The sequence below is a fragment of the Monodelphis domestica genome, chromosome 2, assembly GCF_027887165.1.
Source record: "Monodelphis domestica isolate mMonDom1 chromosome 2, mMonDom1.pri, whole genome shotgun sequence".
NCBI classification, from domain to species: domain Eukaryota; kingdom Metazoa; phylum Chordata; class Mammalia; order Didelphimorphia; family Didelphidae; genus Monodelphis; species Monodelphis domestica.
In genome coordinates this window covers 527,883,524-527,903,382 of record NC_077228.1, presented here as the reverse complement: position 1 = coordinate 527,903,382, position 19,859 = coordinate 527,883,524, and the positions used below count along the sequence as shown (strand labels likewise).

Below are 19,859 nucleotides of genomic sequence, written 5' to 3'. Positions count from 1 at the left end.
CCAGTGACTGGCATGCTCGCCTCCCCTTTCTTGCTTAGTTGAATATTAAAAGAAGACAGACAGCTCACTGCCTCTTTTTATCTCCTAGATCTTGACCTTATTCCCCTGCTTTCCCATCATGCCATGTCCTGCCTCCTGGGGCTCCCTTTTATTCCTTGGCATCCCCCGAGTGATCATTAAGGCGTAGATCCTGGGTATTGCTGCCCGCGCTGAATTGCCCACATTTCTCCCTGGTGGGGCCGTCCTCTGTGTGACCTAGAAGGGCCTTTGATGATTCATATTTAGCTGTATCTATCACCCAACAGATGTCTGGGAAGCTAAAGGCTGCTACATCCTGTGGTTTCAGGTTCCTGGGGAGTTGGTTAGGAATCCTTCATTGGCCCTCCCCTCTTTCAGGGAGGGAGAGAAATGATCTGCAACAGATACCCCCTCTTGCCTTAGATGCCACCTTCATTCTCAAGTTGCCTTTCCCTGATTCTAGAAATTCTTCTGCTGTATTTATAGCAGACCTTCCTACTTTCTTTCCGATCCCCCCCTCTCTGGCATTCCTGTGAATCCCCACGTTAGAGGGGCCCTGCCGTCCTTGTCACAGTGATGTCTTTGAGATCACTGACTGGCTTGAGTGAATCCATTGGTGTCTCACCATTATCGAGCTGACTAGGACATAGAAGTTGGCACGTTTTGGACCCGAGTGAAGGGGGTTGACGTAGTACAACTTCCATAGAGGTTGAAGATGTGACCTTAGGCGGGTCATTTCCCATCTTTGGGTCTGTTTCATCTGGAAAAGAGATGGGCTGGATTGGATGGAACTCAACTCTGTGACATTAGAGAACTTCTGGTGGCTGTTCATCATCATCGAGATGCTCTTCCAGCGCCCTAGGAGGGGGTAGCTGGTCTTTGCCATGTCTCCAACGCTCTTTGGTCTTGCCCGTCTTCCCATGCTTTTGGCTTTCCCTAAACACTCTTCTCAGCTCTCTGGGTTCTTTCTGCTCTCCCCATTGCATAGCTTTCCTGGCATACGAAAAGCAGCTTGCCATTCGGTTCTCTGGGACACAGATGGTCCAGCCCACGCTCCTCACTAATTAAGATCACATGTGGCCCCTTCCTTGCTGGAGGTTCCCTTTCAGGGTCTGCAGAGGATTGCCGAGCTTTGATATTTATGGAATGGAGACATGAGGGTTCTTGGGCTGACCCCGGGCAGGTGCCAGGGACCAATTCAACCAGAAATTGGGGGGCTCGAAAGAACGCCAATTTGAAGTCAGAGGGCTTTTCCCCTTACTGCCTTTGTGACCTTGTGAGAGTCATTTAACCTCTTTGGAGCTGTTTCTCTTCTGTGGTTTGATATATGATCATAGAAGGCATCTTCCCTTCTCTGGACCTCAATTTCCTCATCTATAAGACAAATCAGTTGGATAAGGTGGCCTCTGAGGTCCTCTTAATCTGTGACCATTGAACAAGTTATCTCACCTCTCTGGACCTTGTTTTCTGCTATAAAACAAAGTTGTGGAGTAATTGGCTTCTGAGGTCTCTTTCAATTGTAGCTCTATTATCAAGCCTACGATTCTCTGGGTCCCTTCTCGCACTCTTATCAATGTTTTATACTTGATCGTAGACAAGAGGCTGAGGCGCGATCTTTCATCAATGTTTTAGTGACCGTTGGGAAGAATGACCCATGCCGGATGGATTGTTCCCTTTCCGTCCTTGCCTGGCAAAGTGCTTGGCACACAGCAAGTGCATAATGTGTGCTGTTTGTTGGTTGACTGGTTAAAGGCATTGGCCATAGGAAGCCATTAAAATTGGATATAGCAGAGTCCAAGTGACCATTGCTTCTATTTTCTCTGGAGGGCGATGGCTTTAATGTGACCCAGAACTGTGGGGCTCTTTGGTAAGGAAAACAGTGCAATGTTTCGAGGGCAGGGCACAATAACACCAAGACTGAGCAGACTAGGGGACAGGGCTCTACCCTGGAAGAAAATGATTGTAGGATTATAGAAGGGATGGAGGCAAATTCAGAACTTCTCCTGAAATTCTCACTCTAGTGGGAAATCAAACCAAGGAAACTGCCATGTGTCATACGGTAGGAGCAGTTATGGCGCCCCCATTTTCCAGGTCATGTGTCTCATTTCCTCTTTGAGAAGGTCAGGATTGTACGGATGGTGGCAGGTGGCCCTGGCTGTCCATTGGCCTCCCCTGAGATATTTTCACAGGGAAGTTCCTGGGAGTGTTGACTTGAACCTCACCTTCTCAAATGTCTTTTGAAAGTAGAATTGGTTCACCATTAGCTGATAGCTGAAAATAAATGTTGCAGGCACAGCGGCTCGGAGCGAGAAGGACATTAGTGGCCATCTAGACCAATACGTCATGGCGTGAGAATCCCTTCCACCACATGCCTGACCAGTGGCCTCTGCTTGAAGCCTTTAGTCAAGGTGAACCCATAACTTGTGCAGGCAGCTCTCTCGCTCTTCTGTAGGACAACTCTAAACGTTGGTCGGTTTTCCTGGCCTCAAGCCCGATATGCCTCACTATAAATTCACCCGGTTCTGCCCTTCCTTTGGGGCTGAGTAAAACAAGGCTAATCTCCTTTCCACAAAACAAGCCTTCAGATATTTGAAGACGCTCTTCTCCAGCACTCCCCTCCCTCCACCTCATCCCAACCAAGGCTTCTCATCTCCAAGCTGAACATCTGCAGCTCCTTCAACTGATTCTCATATGGCTTCGACTCTAGTGCCCTCCTTGGATGCTCCCCAGCTTATCTATGTCTTCCCAGACTGCGGTACCCAAAAGAAGTGAACACGACTGTCCAGTTGTGGTCTGAGAAGGGAGTAAGACAGAGGGAGTCTTACCTCCTTTGTTCTTTTTTAAACCCTCACCTTCCATCTTGGAATCAATACTGTGTATTGGTTCCAAGGCAGAAGAGTGGTAAGGGCTAGGCAATGGAGGTCAAGTGACTTGCCCAGGGTCACTTGGAGGCCAGATTTGAACCTAGGACCTCCCATCTCTGGGCCTAGATCTCCATCCACTGAGGTACTCAGCTGCCCCCTCACCTCCTTTGTTCTGACAGGGAAGCATCTCTTTATTCAGCAAAGGGTGAAAGGTATAAAGAGTTATTGCGCGAATCAAGGGATAACATGGATTTCTTTGCATTTTATTTACAGGAGGGACATAGAGAAGCTTCCTGGTTGTTTTTTTTTAACGCCTCTGGTTGTTTTTAGGATATGCATTTCTTTGTAAATTTGTACCGTTTATAAATTCCGTCTAGGCCTGAGCTGGTTTGAGATTCCCTCCCCCTCTTCCTCCCTTCTTTCTAATTTCTCAGAAATTAGATGCTTCTGAAGAACTTTTTTTTTTCTTTTAAGCAGATGGGACTGAGTTCTAGACTTGGCATAGGTGGGATGTGTTCTGGACTAGGGGACAGGTAGGAGAGACTCAGACCCGAGTGCTCTGTCTATTACACCATACCACCTCTTCATGTTGACCAAGTCCTGCGATAGGTTCCCAGACTTAAGAGCTTGAAGAAACCTTAAAGGGCCCCTAGATAAACCTCTTCCCTCATTTTTCAGATCAAGAAACTGAGGCCCAGAGACGTGAATAAATATAAAAGCCTTTAGTGACTGGCATTATGACTGGCATTAGAGATACAAGTACAGAATCAAGGCAGTCCCTGCCAGTAAGGAACTAACATTTTGACGGGGGAAGACAGCACACAGGCTGTATGGTGGCTGGGATTGTTCCTTCTTCAGGAGGCCTTCCTGATCCCAGGATCTTCCTTCCTTCTTTTTTTTTAAACTCTTACTTTCTTTAACCCTTGCTATTTTTACTTTAAATAAAAAAAATTAAAAATGATCACCAATACTTTGTATTGTACTTGTTCTTGTCCTTGTATTGTATTGTACTTTGTATTGGTTCTAAGGCAGAAGAGTGGCAATGGGGGTTAAGACCTGTCCAGGGTCACCATAGCTAGAAAGTATCTGAGATTAGATTTGAACCCAGGTCTTTGCATTCCATTGAGACACCCACCTGCCCCATTTCCTTTCCTTCTGGATGCTGGCCCTATGTTGTATGTCCAGAGTCATTTGTGTGTGGTCTCTTCATTAGACTGTGATCTCTTTGAGGGCAGAGTTTAGGCTTTTGTCTTTCTTTGAATCCCTAGCACTTAGCACAGTCCCTGACAGATAGTATAAATGCTTTAATAAATGCTTCTTGATTGTCAACTGACTAGTGCCAATGGGGAGTTAATTGATTTACCCAATGGTGACATTGACTCAATGACTATACCTAGCACAAGCAGTGGTACTACTGGGATTTGAACCCAGGTCTTCAAACCTAGCCAGCTTTTCACTGGGCCAAGTGGCTCTCACCAGTGCCTCACTCTACCTTCTATCTTGGTCGTAGTCTCTTGGACGTTTCTTTTCTGGTGGCTCCAACTGCCCTTGTCAAGGAGGGAGGCAGAGGGGAGCTATAGCTAATGCCCACCACATTCCTAGCCATGGACTCCCTGCCACTTCTAGGCTTATTGGTCAGCACGGTCAACAGAGTCAGTAAGGAGGGATGACCCGTGGGTGAATAGAGGAGAATTCCTAGCCACCGCCAGCTGCCCAAGAGGAAGAGGTGAGAGGCTTTTAAGAACGTCCCCTTTTTTGGTGGGTCCTGCCCTCTCTCACTTGTTTGGGAAAGCAGCTAAGAGGAGAGGGGGCCAGAGAGCCAGGAACTGGGGGTGCTGGGTGCCGTTCTGGCAATCGATGAGGTCCACCAGGAGGGGCTACATTTTAAGAGTAGCTGGCAAAAGGGACTTCCGTGTTCTAATCTGCCACTGAGTCTGTGAGATCAGCGAGTCTATATTTGTCATTATTACTTCAAATGACATGCCATTTACATAATATATACACCATATTAAGTATTCTGCCACGTTACATAACACACACATATTATATAAGGTTGGTCTGGCGGGAGGCTCCTGCTTTCTGCCAAGTGTTTCCCAACTTATTTGGCAATTTTAATGTATCTTTTCCATCTGTGGAAGGAACCGTCTTGAGAGAAGCTATTCCCCCTCCACTGTTTGCCACTCTTGGGTCTGTGAGGGCTCCCGAGGAGGAGAAGACCTTCTTGGAAAGGGGCTTCTCCCGGTCCAAAGCCCACAGGCTTCGTTCTTCAGAGCCCGGAGAATGTGTGCGAGTGTGTGGAATTGCTGCGTTAAATAATTATAATACCAAATTCCTGTAACTTTGATAGCGTGGGAAGACAGGTGCTGTGGGAACTGGTGTCCTGTCTACCTGGGAAGGATTTAGGGAATGAAGTTCAAGCAGTGTGGTGTGATGGGAAGCGCGCTGGGCACGAAGTCTGGGCTTTGGAATCCAAGTTATCGACTTATTTATCTGTTCTGGGATCCTTTTTTCTGGGTCTCAGTTTCCCCATCTATGAAATGAGTGAGATTGGACTAGATGATCTCTTACTAATTGAACAGAATGAAAGCTTCTTGAGGGCAGGCACTGTTTGGGTTTGTTTTGCCTTTGTAGGGACTATCACAATGCCTGCTAATGTCAGAATTCAATAATGCTTATGGAGTGAATGTAAGAAATGTTACTGCCTGTGAGCGCAAGGCACTTCATCTCCTTAGTTTCCTCATTTGTCAGATGAGTTGGTTGGATTAGATGGCCTAGTCTTAGGTCCCTTTCAGCTCTAAATTTGTTATCCTGTGACCTTTCTGAGGCTCAATGTCCTTATTTGTAAAATGAGGCTATTAAGCCCCACAATTCCTTTCAGCTCTAGACCTATGATCCTCAGATATAAATATCCCCTCCAGTTAGGTAGCCATCCATTGGCCATCTATCAGTATCCATCATCATCATCATCATCATCATCATCATCATCATCATCTCTCTCTCTCTCACACACACATATCTATCTATGAATTTGATTATTTTTGATCTCTGATAAGTAATAATCTGAATCCTGAATGCTGGATGCCAAGAAATATTCTCAAGCTTAACTTCCCATTTGGGGGCTTTGAAAATTAAGTTTGTGTTTTGACAATAAGCCACTTGTAAGCCAGAAATTTGGGATCATGGCTGGAATATACCTATATGTGGACAGAATTTTTTCTGAAATTCTTAGAACCAGGACCTTCTGGGTCCTGAACCTGCCTCAGTTTCAGAATACAATGATGATGGCGCCAGCCTTTCCTTAGTAGCATACCTGTCATTCCAAATGGATCTCTGTCCAGACACTACAGCTCTGTTATAAAAGACAGATGTCTTCCAATTCTAAACTGAGTAGCATCTCTATCCCAAGCCAGACGTGGGACCCAGACCCTGGCTTCTTAAGGCCAGCCTCAGTGATTAATCAGTTTGCTTGCTTTATGTACTCACAGCTGAAGCTGGTCTAGATCCGTGACAGTGACTCAAATGGGTCCCATTCAAACTCCAGGGCTCTTTATTAAAGGGCTCTGCCCTCCCTCCTCACCCCCAGCACGTCCATCTGAAAAGGATACAAACCATAGAACATGGGTCTCCAGTTCAAGAGGGATCCCAGTTTATGTTCTCAGATCCTTGTGATCACTAGAAGGAAGTATGTGATGGCGGACTTGTTGGGGTAGGGAGGTTGTAGAAGGAGTCTACTGCCCATTGAATGCAAACCCAGCAAAGGAACCCAACTTGGAATTTTTAATCTTAGACTAGCACAAACCATGCTCTGGGAAAATCACATGAGATGGCCTTATTTGGGAAGAAGGAAGGACACGTGCCATGTTAGGCACACACAGATGCTGGGACACCAGCATGAGAGCACCATCAGGACTGGGAAGGCTGCTCATCCTCGCACCAAAGAACTCATGGTGTTATCTGTAGCCTCGAAATTTGGAACCCTGGGGCCAATCTCTGTTGTTTTCCTCTACTCACTGGACCATGGATCTGGAAATGGGAGAGACCAGAGACCATCTAGTCTAACCCTCTTAGGTTACTGATGAGGAAACTGAGATTTAGGAAGGTGCCTCTCTCAAGCCCTGACAGGTAGTAAGTGATAGATGAAGGATTCAAACCCAGTTCCTCTGACTCCTGCGTGGCTCTTCTCACACTCTTCTTCCCTCTCTTCCTCCTCTCTCTCTCTCTCTCTCTCTCTCTCTCTCTCTCTCTCTCTCATATATGCCCTTCTCTCATTATATTGGTTTTTCTTAATCAAGAAAAGTATACATATATAAATTTAAAAAACTTGGAGAGAGGGGTGTGTGTGTGTACATATTAAGGGAGCAAATATTGCCTGTTGTCATGTGCCAGATCCTGCTTCCTCCCTCTTCTTCTCTGCCTTTCTTACTTGCTCCCTCTCTGCCTTTCTCCCCGTCTTCCCGTCTCCCTTTTGTCCATCTTTCCCTCTCCCTCTCTTTCTTCATTTCCTCCTCCATCTTCTTCTCTGTCACTGCCAGGCCTTGGAACTCCAGCAGGAAACCTGGTTCATCTTGAAGAATCAAGAAGGCAGTGGCAGGAAGCCTTTCACACGATGTTATAACACTGATTGGAAAAATAAAGCCCATGTTTTTCTGCCTTCCTACCCAGGTGTTCAATGACCTAAGAAAACAGAGGCCTACTCTGCCGTGTGCTGGCTGCCCAGACAGCTGGCCTACTCCCAACAGACCCTGCCTGGTAGAAAGCAGTTTGATGAATGCTTGGGCTGACAGTGTTCCCTGAACCAAGAAAGGCTCCCCAGCCTTTGACTCTACTGCTGCCTTTTTAGAAAACTTCCGGAGCCATGTTGGAGCTCAAATGACAACCAGGAGACCAACATACACTTGCCAGCCTTTGCCAGGAGTCGTGTTCTGAGCCCTCTTGGGCCATTTGGTCTCAGCACAAATGGAGCTCTGGACTGGGGGTGGGTAGGAGGGGGGCATTTGTCTTGTTTTTCAACTCTGGATTCTGCCACTTGGGAGAAGTTCTCTATGTGGGCTCTGCATGGGTCCTTTGGGGTAGACCAGTGGTAGGAAGGTAGATCTTGGCATCTCCCTCCAAAGGGAGCCACTTGGGGCTTAGTGGGTTGGTGGTGGTAGTGGTGGACAAGGGGTACCCTCTGAGTCCTGTGCCATTCAAGAAGCTGTTTTTTTCACTGGGCATTTTGGGTGTTGTCAAAGCCAGTTTGGAAGCACACAGAGCCAGATGAGATGGAGTTATCGGTCTTGTTGAGTCTCTTTGTGTCAGTTTCTTGAGGACTGTGTGTGTGTTTGTGTGTGTGTGTGAGTGTGTGTGTAGGTGTAGACTTTTGAGTCCTCTTCCTCTGCTTTCTGGGTTGGCTTGGGGCTCATGGTGCTCCCTTCAGGAGTCCCAGGCATCTTACTTCTTGAGGAAGAAGAAGCTGGGCTTTGGAGGCAGCCGTGCCAACATGTGCACTTGGTTTTTGAAGGTGATTTCAAGCTAAAAGAAACAAAGAGAAGCAAATGTATAACCAGAGAGGCACATGTATAACTATGGAGCCCATGGGAATGAATGCTGAGAGAGGAGGTGGATATGAGAGATTGGGGAGGGGAAGGAAGAGGGAGAGGGAGACAGACAAGGGAGAAAAAGGGAAGAGAGAGAAGAAAGAGGGGGGGAAGAGAGAGAGAGAGAGAGAGAGAGAGAGAGAGAGAGAGAGAGAGAGAGAGAGAGAGAGAGAGAGAGAGAGAGAGAGAGAACGAGAACTGGAAGGGGCTAGCTAGTTCATTCTCAATGGAGAGAGAGTATAATCCTGGAATCAGGAAGATCTGGGTTCAAATCCTGCCTCAGATCTAACCAGTCACTTGACCACACTAGGGGTCTCAGTTTCCTAGGCTCTGTAGGACCCCAGGATCAGCTAGAAATATCCTTAGAGGTCACTGAGTTCTATATTCTCATTTTATAGATGAGGAGATTGAGACCCTGAAAGGGGAAGTGACCTAACTTGGGTCCCTTAAGGAGAAAGGTGCAGAGTCAGCATTAGAAAATATATCTCATGACTTCCAAGGTCAGCCCTCTTTCTACCTTCCTCATCTGCCAAATGAGGGGGTTGGAATCAATGACTTCTAAAGTATCTTCTAGCTTTGAATCTATGATCCTATGATTCTTCATTTTGTAGAGGACACCAAAGCTCCCTGGTGAAGTTACTTGCCCAAGGTCTCATATATCCTAAAGGAAAGAGCTGGCATTTGAATCTAGGTCTTGATTCTAGAATCATCTATTTCCTCCCATTGTACTCTTCTCCATTCTGTCCGAAGCTCCCCTCCAGAATGACAGTTACCCTTGACCAGCTTCAAAACAGGTGACTTGTCCAAAAGTGTGACAGATGAGGTCTTTTTGGCAGTGGTAGTCCGAAATGCAAAGGGAGGCAGGAGCTTCCCACACATGGAGAACTGCTTGCACCTGTCTCATGTCCTTGCTATTTATAACATCAGAGATTGTTGGAGTTGGAAGGGACTTTAGGGGTCACCACATCAAACTCACTCACTTAACAGATGGGGAAGCTGGCTCAAAGGGGTTAAATGAATGACTTGCCCAAGGTCACACACAGCTAGCAAGTGGAAACCCAAGAACAAGACCCTGGGACTTATAAGTCTGGCATGTTTTCTATGATACCACTGGGCAGAAGTTTGAAGGATATAGCAGGCACCTCAAGGCCAGTTGGAAGCTTCAATTTCACCTCTGACTAGAGTAATATGGGACCAAATCTTCTAGGATCATGGCATGCCAGATTCAAAGCAGGAAAGGAACCCAAAGTCCAACTTCCTCATCATTTGGATGAAATGGAGACCTAGGGGATTGAAGGGATTTGCCAAAGGTCTCACATAGAATTGGAGGAACTAGGCTGGGAAGGGTCCTTAGATACCATCTAGACCCCACTCCATCCTTATTTTTACAAATATAGAAACTGAGGCCAAGGGTGGTGATGTTGTCTGAAGTAACACAGGTAGGAGGTGACCAAGACTTGAACTCAGCCCTTCTTACTCCAGAGCCAATGCACTTCTCATTGCCTATTCAAATTAAGTAACACCAAAGGATGACAGAATGAATTGGTTCTGTCACATCACATCCGGAACATCCTTTCAATTGTGGGTGGTACAGTTTAAGAAAGAAATGGCAGGCCAAGATGTTGAAGGGTGAAGGGATTGGAGATGCTGTCATACCTGTCCCTCCTAAATGGAGGAACTAGGAATATGCCATCTGTAGAAAGGCAGAGACATAGTCTCCAAGTTTTTGATGAGCTTTTAAATGGGTGTGAAGGGAAGTCTTCTGGAAGGTGAGGGTTTGGAGATAGTTTTGAGAAGGGGGAAAAAGAAATAACTGGTAGGGAGAAGGGAAATTACATTCTCTAGAGGAGGAAAAGTCCCAGCGGCAGGAATGAGTTGGATCTGGCTGATCACTTCCTGTGAGCAGCCTGGGTGCCAGTTGGATCTTGGAACTCAGCCTGGAGGAGCTCCCTCAGACAGCTTCCTTGAGACAGTCTTGTGGTGACTTGGGTAAGACTGACTTCCTTTCCCTTGGGCTCAGGGAGGCCACTTTGGCCAAGGCCTTTAACTCCTTCCTGGCTTAGCCTGAGCCGGAGCAGTTTAAATTAACTCTTTCCTCTCTCTCTCTTCTTCTTAATTCCTTCTCTCTATATTAATTAAATCTCCATAATTTCCAGCTGACTTGGGTATTTTATTATTTGGGATTTTCCCTGGTGACCAATTAATTTAGATTTTAAGTCAAAACGCTAAAATTACCTTTACAAACCGGCTATTAGAATGTTGAGGACAATAAGAGTGAGATGAATGGGACAACACAGGGAGATGGAGTGCTTTGAAAGCCAGCTAGAAGAGCTTGGGTTGAGAATTCTGATCAGCATAATGACCATTGACAGTTCCAGAAGACTCATGAAAAAACGTGCTGTCCATCTCTGGATAAAGTCTATTTCTCCAGACTTCTCCAGTTGATTTTGTAATCAACAGAACTTGCTGACAAGCTTAAAGTATAGATTATATATATGTAGAATATATAGAAGATCCAGATGTAGAGGACACATACAAACATGTGTGTACGTGTACATATACATACATGTATGAATACTCATGTATACACTCAAATAGATGTATCCAAACACATCAGGATGTATGTATAAAATATAATTGTGTATATATTTATATACATCTACATAGATATGTAAATGGATATATATATATATATATATAATGACATAAATATATATGGTTAATGTTTGTTTTGCTTGGTTATATATATTTGTAACAGATTTTGTTTTTCTTGATTTCTCAGTGGTTAGGGAAGGGAGAGTGGGAAGGAGAGAATTCCAAATTCCAAATAAAGTCGAGTGAAAAACAAAAGGAAAACAAAACAAAAAATATAGTGCATAGGAAAAGATACCCAGTGAGGTGTCACATCATATCTGGAACATTCTTTCAATTGTGGGTGGTACAGTTTGAGAAAGACATGGCGGGCTGGAGAAGAGAGTAGCCAGGATGGTAAAGGGTGAAGGGATTGGAGACCCTGCCACACCCATCTCTCCTAATTGGAGGAACTAGGAATATGCTGTCTGTAGAAAGGTAGAGACATAATCTTCAAGTTTTTGAAGAGCTATTAAATGGAAGAGTAATTGAACAGGATCTACTTGACTTTATGGCATAGAAATAGATATGATGGAAGTTTGCATGGAATCAAATTTAGCCTTAGCTAGTGGAGTCAGAAAGATCTGAGGCCAGACATTTACTAGCTGTGTGATGGTGGACAAGGCATACTTCAAAACTTTGCCCTGTTTGCCTCAGCTTCCTCATCTGTAAAATGAGCTGGAGAAGGAAATGGCAAACAATTCCAATATCTTTGCCAAAAATCCCCAAATGAGTCACAAAAAGTGCAAAGTAACTGAACAACAATAGCAAGAACTATTTCCTACAACTAAAGATGTCCCAAAGTGAAAATGGCCACCTGGGAAAGTAATGAGTCACCCATCTCTGGAGGTCTTCAAGGGGAGTTTAAATAATCATTTTTCAGGGATATTGTTTCTGGGAAGGTGATTTTGGAGTTCTTATTTAAGCATGGCTTGTGAAGTGGGAAGAGTGTTGGATTTGGAGGCAGAAACCTGGGGTCAGATCTTCCTAGTGCTGTTTATTTGACCTTAGGCAAACAACTTTATTCTCTGAGCCTTAGTTTCCTCAGATGCACAATGAGGGGGTTGGATGAGATGATCCCTTAGCGGTTTCCAAACTGTCCTTGCCAGGAGGTGCTTTTAGTCTAATGATGGAGGCAACGTGCCAACAATTATGTACAAACAAGATATAAACAGGACTGGTCACTTAGCACAGTGCCCCAGTGCTTAGCACAATGCCTGGCTCATAATGCTTAAATATTTATTGTTTTGTATTTTGTAATCAACAGAGGGAAAGCACTAAGATTAGGGAAGACTCCTTCTACACCCTTCTAGGAAGGGTGGGCTTTGGCTGAGTCTGGAAAGGATCAAAGGGAGACAGGAGGTAGAGATGAGGAAAGAGAATACTAGGAATAGGAATGATGGGTGGAGGGGGGGAGGACCAGCTATCTACATGAGTTGGGGGAAGTCCAGCTCCTCCTAACCCTCTCAGCCTCAATTTCCTTATTTGTACAAATGACTTCACAAAAACTGTGATCCCTTCCGGCTCTAAATCAATGATCCTAGGATACCTTCGGAATTCCTTTGGTACTCTGATGGTGATGGGTCATGAATGCTTAGCAAATGGCAGGCACTTACAATTGCTTGTAGCTTGATTACATTGATTAATTGAAAGAACAAAGGCTTGTAGAAACCCAGGGGTGAAGATTTCTCTATCTTCTGTGTGGATTGCATTTGTTCTATACAGATTCTGAAGACAAAACTAGGATGAGCCAATTGAGATTAGAGAGAGGCAGTATTTCTTTCCTTCAGTATGGAAGTTTAACTGTCAAGAAGGTTAAGAATCTCAAGCTGACTCTCAAGAATGTTTCCTGCCGTGTATATGGGCTTAGACTATGGAACCTCTAAGGTTCATTTATTTGATAATTTCATTTTAAGGCTGTTCTGCTACTCTTCCAAAGTCCTACTTTCAGTTTGCTTTCCGCTCAGCAAGCCAGAGGACAGCTCCTCTGACCAGTGTCAAAGGTGGACCCCACTTACCGTGCAGGGTCCCTGCAGCCAGGGCTCTCCATCCACTTGCATGGGCAACATCTTGCTTGTCCTAGAACCCAGAACAACAGCAACAATGAAAGAGAAGAACAATGAGTTTTTGCACTTGGGGTAATAATGGGGTTGTGTGTAGGAAGTGTAATGAAATGTGAATATTTATCCTTGACCATCTAGAGATAATTGGGCCATTCACAGGATCTGGGGCAATAGTCAAGGTGAGAGAGTACAGAGAGCTCAGGATGTAGAATCAAGGGATCTGGGTTCAAATCCCACTTACGTGGCCTTGGACAAGTTATCTAACTTCCCTGAGCCTCAGTTTCCTCCTCTGTAAAGTGAGGGAATTCATCTTTGAAGTCCTTTCCAGCTCTATAGATTTGGGATTCTATGGAAACATCACTCAGCATCCCTAAACTTCAATGTCCCCATCTGTGAAATGATAGGATTGGCCTAGATAGCCCTAAAAGCCCTTCTAACTCTAGACCTGTGATTCTTTGAGCTTAGGACAGTCCCTAAAGGGCACTTTGAGGAAGGTAGGGCGCTGTTCCTCGGGGCACTATCAAACAGCTGACCTTGACGGAGATAAGATAGAGAATGGATTTTGCTTCAACCTAGGATTCTTGACCAAATACTATGATTCCTTTAGTTATGCAAGGTGAGAGGGGCTCAGTTCTATGATGTTAGATCACATAATTGAGGGAACATCTCTGGTTTGAATAAAACACATCTTGAGAGATTTCTCAATCTGGGAGTTTCCTAATGTACTTCCTAGTTTCAGGAAAGGATGCCATAGTTTACAAATTTACTCAGTCAAGAACAATGGTGCTCAATGTGGGGTGCAGGGCCCACAAGGAATCCTTGAGACCCTTTTAGGGGTCCTTGAGTTAAAATTATTTTGTAATAATATTAAGATATTTTGATTAATTTCATATATGGTAAATATTAATAGATACTCACATGAACAAAAATTCTTTGAAGGGTAATCTAAATAGTCTTTTAGAGTGTAAAAGGATTCTGAGGACCAAACATTTGAGAACTGTTGCTTTAGAAGGCAAAACTTGAGCTTGGAGAAAAGAGAGCCATCTGGGAGTAGACTATAAGGTTGTTGGAAGAATAAAAAGAAGACTTGAGCTGCTAGTATAGAGTCAAAGTCTGCTCTTAGATGTGAGCTTACAGAAGAAAGAGGAAGGAAGCTCCTTCAACCACCTTAAATGGTGGCATGTAATAGCCTCAGGAACTTGCCTTTCTTGAATTTGAGAAAGATAGACTGATAGAAATAGAATCAAAGAAAGAGAGGAAAGGAAGAGGGAGAGAGTTGAGACAGAGAAAGTGAGAGAGTGATATTACATATATAAATATATCTCTTTAGAGAGAGACTGCCATCTTTGCAGGCCTAGATATGATTCCAGCAGGAATTAATGGTGGCTGATCATGGGGCTGTCCCTCCCTGGTTTGGTTTGATTTTCTTAAATTTTTTCACTTATTCATCAAATATTATTGAACAATTTCTAATACAGTACCTGCCTTCATAGAGCCTACACTGTTTTCTTTATGGATATTAACTGGAATAGATGGAAACAATACCCTCTTGTCCTCTACCCCCATTAGGATTTCTCTGTTGTAATCAGCAGGTCTTTTGAAGGAGGTGGAACTCTCAGAGTCCACTGAACAATGGGGCCAAATACCTGATAATAACGGAGGTACATTGAGCCAGCCTCTTCCCAGCATTCTTCAGTCCAGTGTAGATTTGTCCCATTTCCCTGGTTCCCTCCAGTCCCACTACTTCTACACGACGATCACTGAAATCTATGGAACATGAAATGTCAAAATATCAGTTCAATGTGATTCAATTAAAAGAGCACTTATTGAATTTCACTGTGTACCAGGCAATATCCTAGTCACTGGAGATATAAAGACAAAAATGTAATTGTTCTTGCTTTTAAAGAGCAACCATTAACATTAGCCATGGAAGGTATCAGGTACCAAAGCAGGTACTGAAGATATAAAGATAAAAACAAAGTAGTCCCTGCCCTTAGGGAGCTTACATTCTACATAGAAAAAAGACACCACAGCTAAGATACTATGGAATATAAAGAAAGTAAACACAAAACAATTTATTTTGGGGGGGTAGTAAAGTGGGGAGTGCCAATAATTAGACAGTTGGAGAAAGGTCTTTTTTTAGGAGACTTGAAATGAGTATTGAGTAGAGTGAGGAATTCAAAGAAATAGAGAAAGGGAGAGAGTGATCTAGGCAATGGAAGAAGGCAGAAGTAGATATAATGCCAACTACAAAGTACAACTTTAGAGATCATAACTCATTGGAACTGAAGACTATCCCAAAGGATCTTTTCCCAGGATCACTGATCAAAGTTCACCAATTTCTCTTTATTTCTCCAACAGAAATTTTCTATTCTTTCAAATTTTTAGCTTTTGACTCAAAATTTTATCAATCAACAAATCAGCCTATCAACCAGCACTTAGTAAATACCTCCTATGTACTAGGAATCATGTGAAAAATCAATAAATGTTTCCATTTTGCTAAGGTACCAATGTAAAACCTGGCCAAAGATTCAAGCCTTGCCAAATAATATCTGAATAATCTTGGCCAAGTCACGTTACTGTCCTTGACCTCAGTTTCCTTATTTGTAAAAATGAGAGGGCTGGCCTACATGACCTCTAAGGGCTCTTCTGGTCCTCAATCTATGATCTTATTACCAAATCCCCATAGCCTTTGGCAGCCTGGAAGAATGGAAGTGGCCTCAATTCTCTTCCCTGCCAAATGAAGGGAGTGAACTAGATGATCACTAGGGTCCTTTTTGACTTTAAAGCAAAGATCCACTGATTTCCACTTAATTTCTTTGACATAGTGAGGATCCCCTCTCTGTTCCCTTGAAGGTAGAATAATATAGACTAATTCACATGACTTCCTGAAGTTATTTCCTTAAATATTAAACAAAATCTCATACTCATGCTCATTCAGGGGAGGACAGGATGCTTTGGGAGAGCCATTAGTCATGGCTCTTTTTTGGGATAGCAGAGTTCTCTTTTGCTATAATGCAACTTTATTTCAAGTCTAAACCTAAGGCAGGAAAACAATATATTTGTCAAGATTTTTACTCTCAGGATTCCATGTCATTTACTAATACCACCTATTATGTGCTAGAGCCTAGTGATATGAAGTCAAAAAACCAAAAAGGACTGGAGGAAAGAGATTAAAAAATTAATATAAAATATACACAAAAGGTTTTTGTTGGGGAGAGGATTAGGAAATGGGCAATGGTTTAGGCTGAAAAACTCCTTGAGGGCAGGGACTATCTCAATTCTGTCTGTGACTCCCTAGTGCCTAGTGCATAGTAGGTACTTAATTCATCAGAAAAGATCTGGTGTAGTATGGTAGGCAAGAGTGTGAAAACCATAGAAGAGACTAATGATTCATTCCTCCCCCTTCTCCTTTCTGAGCAGGATAGTGGCTTCCCAATGTATGATTGGAAATTCTGTTACCCTAAAAAAGAACTACATATCCCAAGAGCCCACTGACTTCCTGTCATTATGTACTTCCTGTAGACAGAGGATAAAGGGCGTGGGCTTTGGAGGCTCCCTCTCTCTGAGCATTGATGGTGGTGAGTGGGATTGACTAAAAAATGACTAACCAGCCATGGGCATGTGGTCTTTATTTTGTATCTTCTTTATTACTTAATTTCTAATGATTATTAATAAATCTCTTAAAATATAATATTATTATATACATATAATATTGTTTAATTTTAACTTTTACATTGATGGCAACCACTAGTTGGAGAAGAGCCTCTCAAATTTTTAAGATAGCCTAGATAAAAATTTTTTAAGCCACATTTCTCCTACCAAGGCTTTTTGCCCACCCCACCCACCCTCGTAAACTCCAACTCTCTGGAGCTGCTGCGTTTTTCTTTTACTACTTTTTGCCTGGTTGCTTTTACACCATGTTGGCAAGAATCCTTCACAGATATGCCTGGAAGTCTCTCTTTTACTCAGCCTTCTTCAGGGTTTGCAATGTGCTAGAATATTTTCCTTGTGAGAGTGTCACCAGAATTGAAGGTTGGTGTCAGGAAGAGAGATGAAACCTCCTATCATAACTCCATCTAGAACTCCAAACCAGAAGCAGAAGAGCAGGAAATTTCCTTCCAAATTTTCTATGCAATGCTCATTGTTACATTGACCCTACTGTCCAATATTGCTCCCCACCTCAAGTAGGACACTTGGTTGGACCAAGAATTTTCTTTCTTTTTCAAGCCATTGTTAAAAACACTATAAAATGTATACACACATGTATGCAAAACACATCACATACATGTGTATACACACACGTACAAAATACACATAGCCTCACTATCAACACATATTACATACAAGAATCTGATGTATATAGACACACATAGACATGTATAAGCACGTGTACATAGATACACAGACATGTATGAACACAAGTACATGTATTTCTTCAAATTGGGACCTGCCTAGGGAATTTGGGAAGCACGGCTATCATGACTCAACCATTATAGTGTATCTTTCTTCAGAGCCTGCCAAGGGTAGAGAGATGGCAGAGATTGGGAATCAGCCCTAGGCATGGTCCTTGTCCTCGTAGAGCTCTCAATCTGGGAAGGGCTGGGCCATAGGACAATATGACATCGACAGACAATAATACATGATGAGAGGTCATTGGTGAGGTGCACGCCCAACTCAGTTTGCCAAGCAGAGGCTGTTAGGCTCTTGGGATAGGAAGAAAAAAAAAAGATGAAGTGCTTGTGTTCAAGGAGTGAATATTAGAGTGGGCAGGAAGTGACATATACTTGGATAATCAACCGACCATTTTAAGAGCCCTCTACGGGCTGGGAATTCAGATGAAAAGTCCCTTAAAGAGCTCGGAGGAGGTGGAGTGGGAAACATCGTGTACACTAATAAGCGCATAAAAATATGTCCAAATAAATATAAACTTAATGGCTTCTTTTTGTCTTTTTTTCTAAGAGGAAGTTCTGACAACTGGGAGCAATATGCAGAAAGTGATGCTTGAGTTGAGCATTGAATGAAATCAGAGCTTCTGCAAGGTAGAAGTAAGGAAGTTTTTGGTTAGGGAGAAGACTAGCAACTGGGCAATGATTTGGACTGTAAACCCCTTGAGGCCAGGGACTGTCTCATTTTTGTCTGACTCTCTAGCGTCCAGTCTGTGCAAAAACATGGATACAGTGGATGGTGTGTTATGTGCGAAGCAGGCCAAACAAATACCATGTAAGGACCGTGGAATAGGCTGTTGTTGCTGCCAGGAGAATCAGAGAGGCCTTCCTGGAGGGAGGACGATTTGAATTATATTTTAAAAGATGGGCACGAATCCCACAAGGGAAGATAAGGAGAACTGGGCTTCTGGCCTCAGGGAACAGGTTAGGGAAGGCACCAAGGAAAGTCTGCTTAGGGAGTATTTGGGGCATGTTGTCTATCATTGTTGTATGCCTCTGAATGAGGGTTGGAAGGGGTGGTTAGGTGGTGCAGTGGGCAAGATACTTCACCCTGTTTGCCTCAGTTTCCTCATAGGTAAAACGAATTGGAGAAGGAATTGGCAAACTGCTCCAGTTTCTCTGTCAAGAAAACCCCAAATGAGGTCATGAAGAGTCGGACAGGACTGAAATGATTGAACAACAACAAATTGGGGTTGGATGGCAGGTTGTACCTCAGGAAACACTAATGAGAAAGGGTCTACTGGGGCTATGCCATGCAGGGTTTGCATGAGGGCATAACCAAAGGGACAATGAGGCAAAAGAACCTGAACCTTCTTTTGGGTGATATGACCCAACCCCAGGCCTGTCTGAGACCCATTGGTGAGGGAGAGGGTACAATGTCTACTCCTCTTGTGGTCGTTGGCTTGCATTCTAATGGTAGACTGATCAAGGCCAACATAGCTAATGGTTGTCAAAGAAGGGGAAATGAATTAGCTTGACAAAATGCTTGAGTTTACTCTTCTTTAACAGATATAAAAATGGATTTCCTTGATAGCTGAGTTCTTAATATAGTTCAATTTAGTGGGGATAGTTTAAAAAGTTATTTTGACCATAGATATATCAGCGCTGGCATGATCAACTGGTTAATTTTGATGGGCATCATTTGGTGACAAATTTAGCTGATCTTTCCTAGGATCACTGGGCAGCTTTCCTCTATTCCTTTGACTTGCCTTTTTATTCTTTTCCTAGTTCTTCCATCCCCCACCCCAAATCTCGAGAAACTCCCATCATTATAAAAAATCATGAAAGGAGAAAAGCTTGTTTAGTAGAAAGCCTTTGGCTCTCTGAAGGAGTTCTGAGCCAGTGAACAATGAATGTCTAAATCTCCAGTAATTTAATTAGTTCCCCTTTGAACAAAGCTGAACAAAGAGATTTGAATCAGCATTTGGAGGAACTTACTGGGTCATTCAGGTACTACCTTAATCTTCAAGGACAATGGCCCCATGGGGGAGAGAGAGGGAGAAGACAGGAGAGAGAGAGAGGAAAAGGAAAGAAGGTGGAGAAAGAAGGAGGCAGGAAAGGAGTAGAGAGGAGAGGGGGAAAAGAGAGCTGAGAGGTATGGAAAGAAGGAGAGAAGGAAGAAGAAGGGGAAAGAGAGAGGTGGGAGAAGAGATGGAGAGAATTCAAGCATTTATTAAGGGTCTGCTGCGGCCATGTGCTAGGCACTGTGCTTAGGATACAAAGAGAGACAAAAACAGTTCCTGCCCTCAAGTAGTTTAC

General features: G+C 43.6%; 1 protein-coding gene across 10 annotated transcripts in view; it reads right to left on the bottom strand.

Moving 5' to 3' along the window:
* Positions 1–7,774: 7,774 nt before the first annotated feature.
* DGKG (diacylglycerol kinase gamma) overlaps positions 7,775–19,859 on the bottom strand; it is a 298,101-nt gene continuing 286,016 nt past the window's right edge. For all 10 annotated transcript variants that reach the window (XM_056819855.1, XM_056819854.1, XM_056819858.1 and 7 more), the window contains 3 exons: positions 14,799–14,919; positions 13,108–13,168; positions 7,775–8,393 (listed from right to left, as the gene is read on the bottom strand). In XM_056819855.1, the coding sequence (XP_056675833.1) occupies positions 8,313–8,393; positions 13,108–13,168; positions 14,799–14,919 (263 nt within the window). In that variant the 3' untranslated portion in view covers positions 7,775–8,312. The remainder of the gene's footprint in view (positions 8,394–13,107; positions 13,169–14,798; positions 14,920–19,859) is intronic.